Source organism: Gymnoscopelus microlampas (assembly GCF_963454915.1).
Source record: "Gymnoscopelus microlampas genome assembly, chromosome: 8".
Classification (NCBI taxonomy): domain Eukaryota; kingdom Metazoa; phylum Chordata; class Actinopteri; order Myctophiformes; family Myctophidae; genus Gymnoscopelus; species Gymnoscopelus microlampas.
The window spans coordinates 25,503,403-25,516,078 of NC_139945.1; the positions used below are offsets into that span (position 1 = coordinate 25,503,403).

The following is a 12,676-nucleotide window of genomic DNA, read 5'->3' on the forward strand; positions in this document are numbered from 1 at the left end:
ATGATGGGATTTCATATCAAATCGTTTGACGTTTACAAAGAGTTAACCCTTTATAGTGAATGAATGAACAATAATACAGCCCTCTAGTGAGAGTGTGAGGCTCTAAAGCCTGATCTTTGGTGTCCCGGACCGAAATGAGCCGATCTGCTGCTTGTAGATCTGCTATTGTCAGTTCACAACGCCTACTGTCTAGGAGCCATTTATGCTGACCTGATGAAGATGTATTGATATCGAAACGTTGTCACGTTATTTGCCTGCACCCTGTTATTAAACAGGCTTTAATTGTCCGAGAGGGGTAGAGTGTCCAGTAGAGCGGCCGGATGGGAACTGCGATGTTCCCAGTTCGATCCTGATAAACAACCAACAATAATTGTCCAGCAAAGCCAAACAGAGCCAGGAGGAGGAGGGGGGGGGGTGTTCTACTCTCGAAGGATATATTGACATTTTAACCCATTAAGACCTGAGGCCGATTCTACGAATGTCTTTTAAATCAATAGTTCTCACAGCTCACGCGCTGTGAGCTTGTATATCTGCTATTTTTAGCGGTGCCAGCCGCTCTAAATTTGACTTTGTGTGTATGTATGTCCGTCCGTCCGTCCGTCCGTCCGTTTGCGGACGGCAAAGATGCAACACATGCGCCACTTCAAGACATGCACACACACACACACACACACACACACACACACACACACACACACACACACACACACACACACACACACACACACACACACACACACACACACACACACACACACACACACACACACAGAACATGTGGTCCTGCGAGGTGCACCTTTGCAACACGTGCCACTTAAAGACATGCACACACACACACGCACACACACACAATTTTTAATAGCCAACAACACTGAAATCTAAAAGGACACAGATGCTTTCCCGGTTTTACTGGGTTAAAAATTGTTGGTTATTTATTTTTGCCATACATATATCACTATGGGGGGGTTTATACAGTATTTGTACACTATAAACTCAAACTCAAAATGTCAAGGTGTCCCTTTAAGCTCATGTTTCTATGATATGGCTTTTATTACATGCCTTTAGAAGGCCACATATGTGTTGAAGAAGGAAGAAAAGCTCACAGCTACAGCTGTGTACCTTGCAGTAATTTATTTATGTATTAATTCACTGTGCAAACATTCTAACAGCTCATGTGTAAATGCAACACAAAACATGCCGCAAGTGTACGGAGCTGTGGGCTGAGGTTTTCTTTTTTGAGGTATTGTATGTGCTGTCACGGTCATGACATGTTGATTAATTGTCATACAAATAATTGTGATTAACAAATTAATTGTGTTTTTTGGCATTGAACACATAATGGAACGTATAATTAGAAATTTCACACATTATACACACACAACATAAAAAGTATCAGTGGGGGACAGTACAACACATGACACTCATACCAAGATATACCTAATGACTAATGACAAAAACAATTAACGCATGTGCACACGTACGCACGCACACGCACACGCACACGCACACGCACACGCACACACACACACACAATAAATTGTAGCAGGTTTCTTTATAAAACTGTATACCAGTTTAACAGTCTGATAATTGATAAACAAAACAGTTTGACAGTTCATTTCCATTTCATTTCCCTGAGCTCATTGCCTCATTATAAAGTGACAGTGCGACAAAAGAAAAGTTGGCCTATGCTGTCCCTGGAGACACCAAAGCCACTGCGCCATCATGGTTAGATCATTAGCTATCATTACAGTGATCTGTTTTGATCATTTTATATTAGGCTGTAATACAACATGTCTTACCATCTTTTGGCCTTTAATTGCAGAGCTTTGTGTTGCTTTTCATTTTAAATTGAATTAATGTGTCCCTGTCACTATCATAACGTTTTGCAGTGGTATTTAACTATAGAGGTTCTGGTTCTCACACCTACGTCGCACCGCCAATCCGAGATCTCTGTATCTGTCAGTCATTGTCCCTTGTATGGAGATCCCTGATGTCATCGGTATAGGCCCATATATGGGCATGCATGCCCCCTTTTGTGCCCATATATGGAGATCCCTGATGTCGTCAGTATTGCCCCATATATGGGCATGCTCCCTTTGAAGCATGAAAACCCTGGTTTTTGAGCAATAAGCAATAACCCGGAGAGCGCCTTCTCTGGGTCTAATAAAGGACTCACGTGATGTTGATCCCTTACCCTATTCGCTCATACAAGGACATGACGTATGTTGAGGCAGAAGAATAGGGGTTGGTTCATCCTAAAAGAATGAGTACTGCAGTCCCAATCCCTTTGACACAGCACCACAATCCAGACATATTAGCTAAAGATTTATTTGTAACGCTTTGGGAAATGATTTGGGGGGATTTCAGGTGTGTGTGTGTGTGTGTGTGTGTGTGTGTGTGTGTGTGTGTGTGTGTGTGTGTGTGTGTGTGTGTGTGTGTGTGTGTGTGTGTGTGTGTGTGTGTGAGTGAGTGAGTGAGTGAGTGAGTGAGTGAGTGAGTGAGTGAGTGAGTGAGTGAGTGAGTGAGTGAGTGAGTGAGTGAGTGAGTGAGTGAGTGAGTGAGTGAGTGAGTGAGTGAGTGGCGTGGCATGCGAGAGGACAGAGAGACAGAGAGACAGAGAGATGAGGGTGGAGCGAGATTACGGTAATATGCTCTTCACAAAAGCCAAAGATTGAATAATTTATTCTTCTTTGAGGTGTTAAGAGGGGATAAAACACATGTGGACATGCAGCACAAGATCACATGATCTGTTCTTGAGAGATTGTTTGGTAAAGTTCAGGTCGGGTATAGACAAAGAACATTTGGGATGAAACTAAAGTACGTGGCACTGCATGGATAAAAGGCAATCAGGATGGAATATGAAAAATCAAACAGATCCGTCTTGATCACATGCCTATAGAGATCATGTGTACCGATTTGTGTGAAATTTGGATAAAATCTGAAGGAGTAATATAAAAATATGAGTTTTACATAAGTCGGCCTCCTGGTGGCGCAATAAAGGGCAGATATGAACAATTCAGGTTTTTCCTTGGCCTATAGGGAGTGCGCATACAAAGTTGTACACATATCGGTGCAGTTATAGGTAAAAACACAAATCGGCCTGTTATAGCGCCACCATGAGGGTGATTTGAACATTTTCAAGTGGCATTTCTTCCTCGGCCTAGTGAGAATGTGTGTGCAAAATGTCACGGAAATTGCATGCTGTGTTCATGATTTGAGGCATTTTGTTCAAAATGGAGCACTCTTGCAAATTTTGGAAGCCTATCCTAGCCAATCAGGATGGAATATGAAAATCTGAAAGACCCGTTTCGTTTAATGACTATTAGAGATACTGTGTATCGATGTGTGTGATGTTTGGACAAAATCTGTAGGTGTACTATCAAAAAAAAGTTTTTTCAAAAATCGGTGTCCTGGTGGCGCTATAACAGGCCCATGTGAACAATTTGGTGCAGAGGTTCTGCATTCAGGGTGTGTTTGCACAGTTTTGCTGTGATCCAGCCGACTGTGCCGGAGATTAGCTGTTCACAGACGGACACACACACACACACACACACACACACACACACACACACACACACACACACACACACACAAGGACGGACGGACCAACGGACGGACTGACAGGGTGTGAAACAAAGTCATTAGTTGATTGGCCAGGCCTTTCGGTCAACTAATGAGTTAAAGGAAATCAGAGTTCATGTCTCAACAGTCAACACAAAGAGCTGTAATCTCAAAGAGCTAACTAAGTAAAAGCCTGTTTGAATAGGTGAGTCTCTAACAGTCTTTTAAAGATGTCCACAGAGGCCACAGCTCTTAGGTCTAAGGGGAGATTGTTCCATAGCCTAGGGGTCGAAACTCACAAAGGCTTGATTGCATGGCATCAGGCACAAACAAATCGCTCAGCTCCATATGGAGCTCGGCGACATAGGTGTGAGTGCCGCATAGCCCTCATAGAACCTAGAAGTGGATTCGTAAATTGACTGGGAGCCAGTGCAAGGAGGCCAGAATGGGGGTTATGTGACATGGTCTCCTGGATCTGGTCAGTAGTCTGGCAGCAGGCTTCTAGAATAGTTGCAGTCCAGAGATGTTTTTAGAATTACAATAATCCAGGCCTGATGTTTGTGTGAAGTTTATAGCGGAGACCAGTGGCAGGAAAACAAACAGAAAAGGAAGCAAGTGACTTAATGGTCATGAAGTAAAGCACTTAAGCGGTTCCCAACCTTTTCTCAATCAGGGCCCACTTGAACGTCTCAAAAGCGGTCGTGGCCGAGAATCGAGAACACGCTTCTTGATTATTACAACAATTAATCAAAAAAGTAATCCGTAGAATAATGGCTATGAAGATAATGGATAGTTGCAGCTCTAGTGAGGAGCACTAAGAAGTGGTCCTCGGGGCTCTTTTGCCCTTTGGGGCTGTTTGGGGCCTTTGGCATTTTTCCGAGAACATGTGACTGCCTTTATTTGGGGTCCAATTTAAATAAAACTTCATACAGTTCAGCACCAATAGCTTCAACGCCTTCACAGTTTTTAAAGGGACACTTCACCCCCAATTGGCTTTTATTTTTCTATCAATTAGTCTTGAGAAAGAAGAGAGTTTGTGTCTGTTTATTCTTTAATGGTGAATGAAGGTCATTAATATAAATAGATTGTCATCTCCTTTTTTATGTTTTATTTCCCCCCTCTCTCCTCATACAGAGATAGAGATGCTGTTGGATTTCTTAATAAACGTTGTCTTATGCACTCACCCTGACTGGATCTATGCCATTTTTTCCCCTTCTTTATTATGGGTCAAATTTAAATAAAACTTTGTGCAGCACAATGGTTCAGCACGAAGATATACTCAACGTTTAAAGGAACACTCGAAAATAACTTCCATTTCTATAAATTAATTGCGCCTTGAATTCATGGAGGATTTCTGGTGCGGGGCATATTATTTCACATTAGTATAAATAGGCCATTAGCATAAATAGATAGTCATAACTTTTTTAACGTTTTTTCTTTTTTTTTCTCCATACAGCTATACAGCAGTTGCCATGCCGATGCTGTACAACACTCGCTACAGCTCCAGGAGACGAGTCACGGTGATGATATCTGTGGTGTGGGTGCTGTCGTTTGCCATATCGTGTCCTCTGCTGTTTGGTCTGAATAACACAGGTACAGACAGAGCACAAATGCACTCCACTATACCAGGGGTCTTCAACAGGGGGTCCGGGACCCTTAGGGGGTCCTCAGAGACATTGCAGGGGGTCAGACAAATCTTTGTGTGATAGGAAATGATAGGGGAAAAAAATAAATTGCATTTATTTATTTTTTCACAACGCGTCTGCGACGCGTTGTGAGCTTGTAGATGTGCTATTTTCGGCAAAGAGGTTTGGTGTACAGTGAAAAAAGAGCAGACCAAGTACCAAGCCAAAGATCAACTTTAAAAGTATTGAAGGTTTAAGAATAAGTGGTTAAATGTCTGAAAACACACATTTAACATGAATCCAAATTCCAATATGTAGTTTGATCTCTCTCTCTCAGCTAAGGGGTCCTTGGCCTGAAAAACGTTGAAGACCCCTCCACTATAGCTGCTTCATGCATTTATGCCAAGCTATAGCCGCTGTCAGGCAGAAACCTTGTATCTCCCTATTGCATGGTTTTGCGTAAATTCATGCCCTATTTATATACTTTGTCATAATTATGACAGTCACAACGCGTTGCAATGTGACACGTTGTGAGCTCGTAGATATGCTATTTTAAGATGTTTTAAATGCTTTTTTCCTACAGTATGTGTCAATTATTACATTGACCGCCATTGACGTCTGTAGAAGTCATTTCAAATCCAACACTTGACTGCCATTGACTTCCATAGACGTCATTTGTTGTTTTCAGTGATAATGATAGAGGGCGCTCTTCCGCAACCTGTGACTGATCCTAGGACTCCTGAAGAAGAATACACCCGGAAATCACGTGATCTACAGTAAACCAATTCCAGCCCGTCCGGTCTAATGTTATCTCTGATTTCTCTTCCCAGATTGCGTTTTTTGGTGAAAACAAGCCATATTCATCTGCCGATCACTAAAGAACGGAAGATCGCGGTTACAAATTGTTGTTTCCGGATGAAAGAACAGACCCTCGTCTTTACCCCCAGACATCTGATGTTTTCATCTTCTTTGAAAAAAACATTTCTGTGGGTCTCGAAAGATTAGTAAAAACGCTGGCAGTGGCGGATGAATGAATGAATGAATTCCTGGCAGTGAATGTGTTAAAAGCAAGTCTTTCGCCTACAAGGCGAAAGGTGCGTAGGAGAAGACCAAGCGGGGGGCCAAACCTGACAGATTAAAACTCCCTCACACTGTTTGTTTCTGCTACAGTTATCTGTCCAAAACAGTGGTAATTAAAATGGTTACGTCTGTGTATGGGTTTATAAACATTTAACCAAGGAAAAGTATTAACAACAGCTTGTGACTAAAATAAATGCACTGGATCCATTGGAACACAGGTTATTGTTTTGCATTTCCTGAAAAGATATCTAGGATCCCACCCGACAGCAACGATATCAATGTGTGTTTTTTTTGTTGTGATTATGCTGACAGGATGGCGGCGGTGGAAGTAAAAAATATGATAAATGAATCGGCAAGTAGTAAACTGCAGCGTACAAACTGTCATTTATGTATCTGATAGAGATCTGGGTGCAATTCATCACCTTTGTTTTTGCCTTCCGTACACAGCCACTCGTGACGACTCTATGTGTGTGATCGCCAACCCGGCCTTCGTGGTCTACTCGTCTATCGTGTCCTTCTACGTTCCCTTCATCGTCACGCTGCTGGTGTACGTGCAGATCTACGTTGTTCTGAGGAAGCGGCGGAAAAGGGTCAACACCAAGCCCAAGCAGCGCGCCTGTCAGCCCGCCGACCATGACATTGCAGCTGCGCTGAAGGTGAGAGACCACGCTGTGTGCTCTATTGTAAGATTAACACACTTTTAACCCATTCAATCCGGGAAAGATCCAGAGACCCCCTCCAGAAGCAAAGATTTGAGTTACAAAATGTTCGCTTTAAAAACATATATATTCAAAGATTTGCACACATTTTCACAATGTTTTAATAGCCAAAGAAATCAAAAGTGACACAGTGTGTGTGTGTGTCTGTGTCTGTGTCTGTGTGTGTGTGTGTGTGTGTGTGTGTGTGTGTGTGTGTGTGTGTGTGTGTGTGTGTGTGTGTGTGTGTGTGTGTGTGTGTGTGTGTGTGTGTGTGTGTGTGTGTTTCTGAAACATGTAGGATGTTTAATGTATACAGTAAGCATTGTATGCAATTGTGTGGAAAATTGTTTGTTTGGATTCAGCAGCACGAAATACATGTAGTGATTTATGCATCAAAACAATACTCTGTTGCTATTTGAGAACAATTTATTTTCCTTTAAACAAACATGCATGAGAATTTAAATTGATTTCTTCAAACAAGTTATGCTGAATGGATTTCTGCGCAGGCACCATGGGTCACATACTGTAACACAGCAGTGTACACAGGGAACAATGATTGCTTTCCTAAGAGAAACACAACGCATAAAGCCTGATTTGTATTTGGTTGCGCATCGTGTCTCGCGCCGAAAATAGCCAACGCGTTGTGAGCTTGTAGATCAGCTATTGTCGGGTGCGAGACACCAGCTAAGTTGAAATCCCCAGTCGTACAGTATACAGTGGAAGGGACTAAAAAGGCACGCACTCAATTATGCCACGGGCATAACAAGAGTGCATACACACATTATTTAAATGTACTAACCTCATAGGAACCCGTTAGGATTGTGTCACGTTCAGTGGAGCAGCAGCTCTGTGTGTGTGTGTGTGTGCGTGTGTGTGTGTGTGTGTGTGTGTGTGTGTGTGTGTGTGTGTGTGTGTGTGTGTGTGTGTGTGTGTGTGTGTGTGTGTGTGTGTGTGTGTGTGTGTGTGTGTGTGTGTGTGTGTGTGTGTGTGTGGGGGAAGCTGGCGGTAACCCAACACTATAGAGTAATCTTCACGTGCCTCAAATGACATTTTCTGCTTTTCTGATCATTGGAAAAGGATCATTTTGCTCAGCACAGGAAACCTAAGTAGTGCCCTTCAATCAGCACACCGCATTACTCATATTAATGTGTGTGTGTGTGTGTGTGTGTGTGTGTGTGTGTGTGTGTGTGTGTGTGTGTGTGTGTGTGTGTGTGTGTGTGTGTGTGTGTGTGTGTGTGTGTGTGTGTGTGTGTGTGTGTGTGTGTGTGTGAGAGAGAGAGAGAGAGAGTTTATAGAGTGAGACAGAGTGAGTGCAATTGGGTACAAAATACTGTACAGCTTAAAGCAAGGTGAAAAACAAAACTACAAATGACGAAAGAAGAAAGGATCCAGGCAGGAGAGGAGGGGGGGGGGGGTCTTATCTCTGTTGAGCACCTGGTTGGCTCTGTTTTTTCTATGCAAAACTACAAATGACTTGGAAATTATGAAGGAATGTCCATGTATTTCAGGAAATCGGGAAAAAGAATAACCTGTGTTCCAATGCATCCAATGCAGTTATTGTTTAGTCACAACAAGCTCTTGGTAATACTTTTCATTGGTTAAATATGTATAAGACCCAGATGTATAAGACATCTTCTCTCTCTCTCTCTCTCTCTCTCTCTCTCTCTCTCTCTCTCTCTCTCTCTCTCTCTCTCTCTCTCTCTCTCTCTCTCTCTCTCTCTCTCTCTCTCTCTCTCACACACACACTTGTTTCATTTGACAAGGTATAGTTTTGACAGCTGTGTGTGTTCATGGCTTTGTTCTTCCATTGCAGGATAAGTGCACTCATCCAGAGGAGGTGAGGCTCTGCACCATGATTGGCAAATCTAACGGCAGCTTTCCTGTCAACAAGAAGAAAGTGGTGTGTTTTTCTCCTTTATTTTTTTATTTTCTTATAACAGAGGTTATTGGTTAACCTCGTTCAACCCGGTGTCCCTGTGTTGAACTATAGATGCTTTCCACCCCATGCAAGTATTTTGGGCATTATGTGATTTATTTCAAGACATGCATTTATGTATTTACATCTTCTTACAATAAATGCACCGAATCTCTGTATGTAGTCTGTAATCCACGTATCTCGAGAGCCGTTCGACCGACAGACTTCAAATTTGACACACGTGTCGCAGACGACCCGAGGGAGTGCAGTTCCCCGCGTTGAGTCGGTCGAATAGGCGGTTGTCCAGAACCGCCAGAAAAGGCTTTGCCCGTGGCCAAAAAGAGCCAATTGATTGCCATGGCAACCCCAGCTTGATTTGCCAAATTCCGACACCTGTCAAATTCCCCACACCTGCTATTTTATTAATTAGTCAGTTCACTTTCCACAGTCAGTTTGCGCTCTTCAGACATTTTCCACAGATGTTTACCACTGCACAAGGACTTTCCAGAACCACCAACAATGCAGTATATGGCCATTATATTCCAATACTAACTAGAAAAAGTGCTCCTCGGAGCGCAAGTCTCCGCCAGGTCAGGTAGGTTATTATGGCCTCCTGGTGGCGCTATAATAGGCCAATGTGAAAAGGGTGGCATTTATTCCTCGGCCGTGCACGGCAATCGGACACTGCATGCATGATTTGAGGCATTTTGTTCTAAAAATGTGTTTTGCTAAATTTGACCTTCTGGTGGCGCTATGACAGGCCAATGTGAAAAGGGTGCCATTTGTTCCTCAACATAGTGTGAATGTGCGTTCAAAGTTTCACCGCAATCGGACGCTGCGTTCATGATTTGCGGCATTTTGTTCAAAACGGGCCACTCCTGCAAACATTACATGTCCATGTTCGCCAATCAGGATGGAATATGAACAGATCCGTCTTGATCACATGACTATAGAGATCATGTGTACCGATTTGCGTGAAATTTGGATCAAATATGAAGGCTTAATATCAAAAAATGTGTTTTACATACGTCTGCCTCCTGGTGGCGCTATAAAAGGCAATTGTGAAAAATGCAGGGCAAAGGTTTTTCCATGGCCTCTAGAGAATGTGCATACAAAGTTTTACACTGATCGGTGCAGTTATAGGTAAAAACACGAATCGGCCTGTTACAGCGCCACCATGAGGCTGATTTGAACATTTTCAAATGGCATTTCTTCCTCAGCCTAATGGGAATGTTTGTGCAAAATTTCACGGAAATTGCATGCTGTGTTCATGATTTGAGGCATTTTGTTCAAAACGGAGTACTCCTGCAAACTTTGAAAGACAATTTTTGCCAATCAGGATGGAATATGAAAAATCTGAAATGAGCCGTTTCTTTTAATGACTATAGAGATACTGTGTACCGATTTGGGGGATTTTTGGCCAAAATCTGTAGGAGTACTGTTCAGAAATGTGTTTTGCACAAATCAGCCTCCTGGTGGCGCTATAAAAGGCCCATGTGAAAAATGTTCAGAGGTTCGGCTTTGGCATCCAGGGAGTGTGTGTGCACAGTTTCGCTGCGATCAAGCCAACGGTGCCAGAGATTAGCTGTCCACAAAATGACAGAATGACACACGGACGGACACACACACACGGACGGACGGACAGGGGGTAAAACATACTCTCTCACCATGCCTTTCGGCCTGGCGGAGACAATAACAGCAGGGATCTCCCTATATGGGCATAAAAGGGACATGGACAGACAAACATAGAGATCTCCATATATGGACATAAAAGGAACACATCAGACAGACAGATACAGAGTTCTCCATATATGGGCACAAAAGGGACACAGACAGGCATACGGGTATAACGGCTATTGCATAACAGGGTGGGGCATGCATTCCCTATTTGAATCGTTCCCAACTTGCATCGTTCCCCAGTAGCCTAGTTTATTTTTAAAAGTCACAAACTCTTTTTTTACTTTTACACTCACAAACTCACAAATTAGACTTTTCTTCTGTGCAACGCTATCTTAGGCCTTAAGTGGGAAAGAACTCTGTTCTCCCTGTGAAATATTTAACAGGGCATCGTATGTCACCTTGAATTCTATGTCCATTTTTCACAGAAAACATGTTTTTCTCTTCCCCACCCTCCCCTTTTTTAAAGCTGCTTTTCTGCTGAAATGAGCACGGCCAACATAGATCAAGGCATGATCATGCCTGTTTAGTCTAAATGTCACAATACTGAGCTGACAAATAGCCATGAAAATACATCATGCTACTTGTGTTTGTCAGAGGTTTTATTTAGCACATGTATTTCATATGTGCTGAGAAATGTCGATATGTCACACTGGGCTAACAATGTCCAGCATAATATTATATATGACAAAGGTATATGGTAATAATATGTGTTATAGTACAAGGGTACTAATTAGTAATAAGCAACAAAGTGTGTCAACTGATGTGTAGATTAGAGAATGTATGATCTTGCAGTTTAGTCAGAGCTCTGATGTCGTCTCTGTTGGGTGGAAACCTCAAAACTGTTACTTTTCAGGATTCAAATATTTTTCTTTTGCAAAAGTAGCAGATCCACAAGCTCTGTACTGTTCTACTGTACTTTTGATGCTTGTTGTGTGACGCTGTAGTATGATGAAGGTACAGTAGGGCATTCATCACGAAAAATAAGAAGATAAGAGGTTTCTGCCCAAAAGCAACGCTGTATGTGTTTCCTATTCCTCAGATATTCATTAAAGAGGTAGCCAATGAAGGGGAGGAGGTGGAAGTGGATGAGATGAACAACAGTGGCTCCAGCCAGAAGCAGCAGCAGCAGCAGCAGCAGCAGCAGCAGCAGCAGCAGCAGCAGCAGCAGCAGCAGCAGCAGCCACAGTGTGCTGAAGGAGAGACCCCGGCTACCAGCCACCAGCATCTGATCCCCACCAAGCCCCCCAACGCCAGCCCCACCTCTAATTCCCCAACCCCGCCCGGCGAGGACGGTCACACCCACACCCAGTTGGAAAGTAACGGAGGCAAGCCCAACGAGGTGACGGCGCCGGACCCGGTGCCCGTCGTGGTCAAAGCCTCCCAGACGCACGCCCTGGGCAACGGCAAGACGCTGACGTCTGTCAAGACCATGAGCAAGAGGAAGATCTCCCAGCAGAAGGAGAAGAAGGCCACACAGATGTTAGCCATCGTCCTCGGTCAGTCTGCTTCGCTAGCTTCGTGCAACGCATTCTCACTCCCAAGACGGACAGCGGGTGACGGCTTGGGACGGATTTGACCAAACGTCAAACGTTTGACTGGAAGGGGTACCCGCGACGGCACATGTTGACTAGGGGGGATATGAGTTACGGTTCTCTCCCTATCGGGACATACCTTGAACGGCACTGAGTCGGCTGAAGCGGACTCTGCGACTCACTTGCCCATCGGCTCGCTTGGTGGTGCCTCTCATGGTTCAAGTGCGCCTCCGTCGTTTTAACTGTTTTTAGATGTTTGAGAACGGCACTTTCGGCATTCGTGCAGTGCGGAAGTGCCCGGGACGACACCAGATGACCCCCAGGGTACCCCCTTCCAGTAAAACATTTGACGTTTCGTCACATTTGTCCCAAGTCACTATAGGCCATTTGGGGAGTGAGAGTGTGAGAGTGTTGCACATTGTAATAGTTTCATATGATGGAATATGAATTGTTCATAATGAGCTGGTCATTTTTGCCCTTATGTAAATCTGTTTAGGGCACTCTGTGAATAACTCTTGCAGCCTCATAGAACAACAATTAATCCACATTCAAAATGTTATGAATCTGAATAATTCACCTACTCCG

General features: G+C 43.5%; 2 protein-coding genes across 2 annotated transcripts in view; one reads left to right on the forward strand and one right to left on the reverse strand.

Annotated features, from left to right (window-relative positions):
• The window catches only part of ankk1 (ankyrin repeat and kinase domain containing 1), a 361,956-nt gene that overhangs the window by 272,888 nt on the left and 76,392 nt on the right, over window positions 1-12,676 (reverse strand). The gene's annotated exons all lie outside the window — the stretch shown is intronic.
• The window catches only part of drd2a (dopamine receptor D2a), a 98,855-nt gene that overhangs the window by 84,491 nt on the left and 1,688 nt on the right, over window positions 1-12,676 (forward strand). Inside the window, exons 4-7 of the mRNA XM_084064260.1 lie at window positions 5,018-5,154; window positions 6,714-6,922; window positions 8,778-8,864; window positions 11,599-12,055. Of these exons, the coding sequence (XP_083920386.1) occupies window positions 5,018-5,154; window positions 6,714-6,922; window positions 8,778-8,864; window positions 11,599-12,055 (890 nt within the window). The remainder of the gene's footprint in view (window positions 1-5,017; window positions 5,155-6,713; window positions 6,923-8,777; window positions 8,865-11,598; window positions 12,056-12,676) is intronic.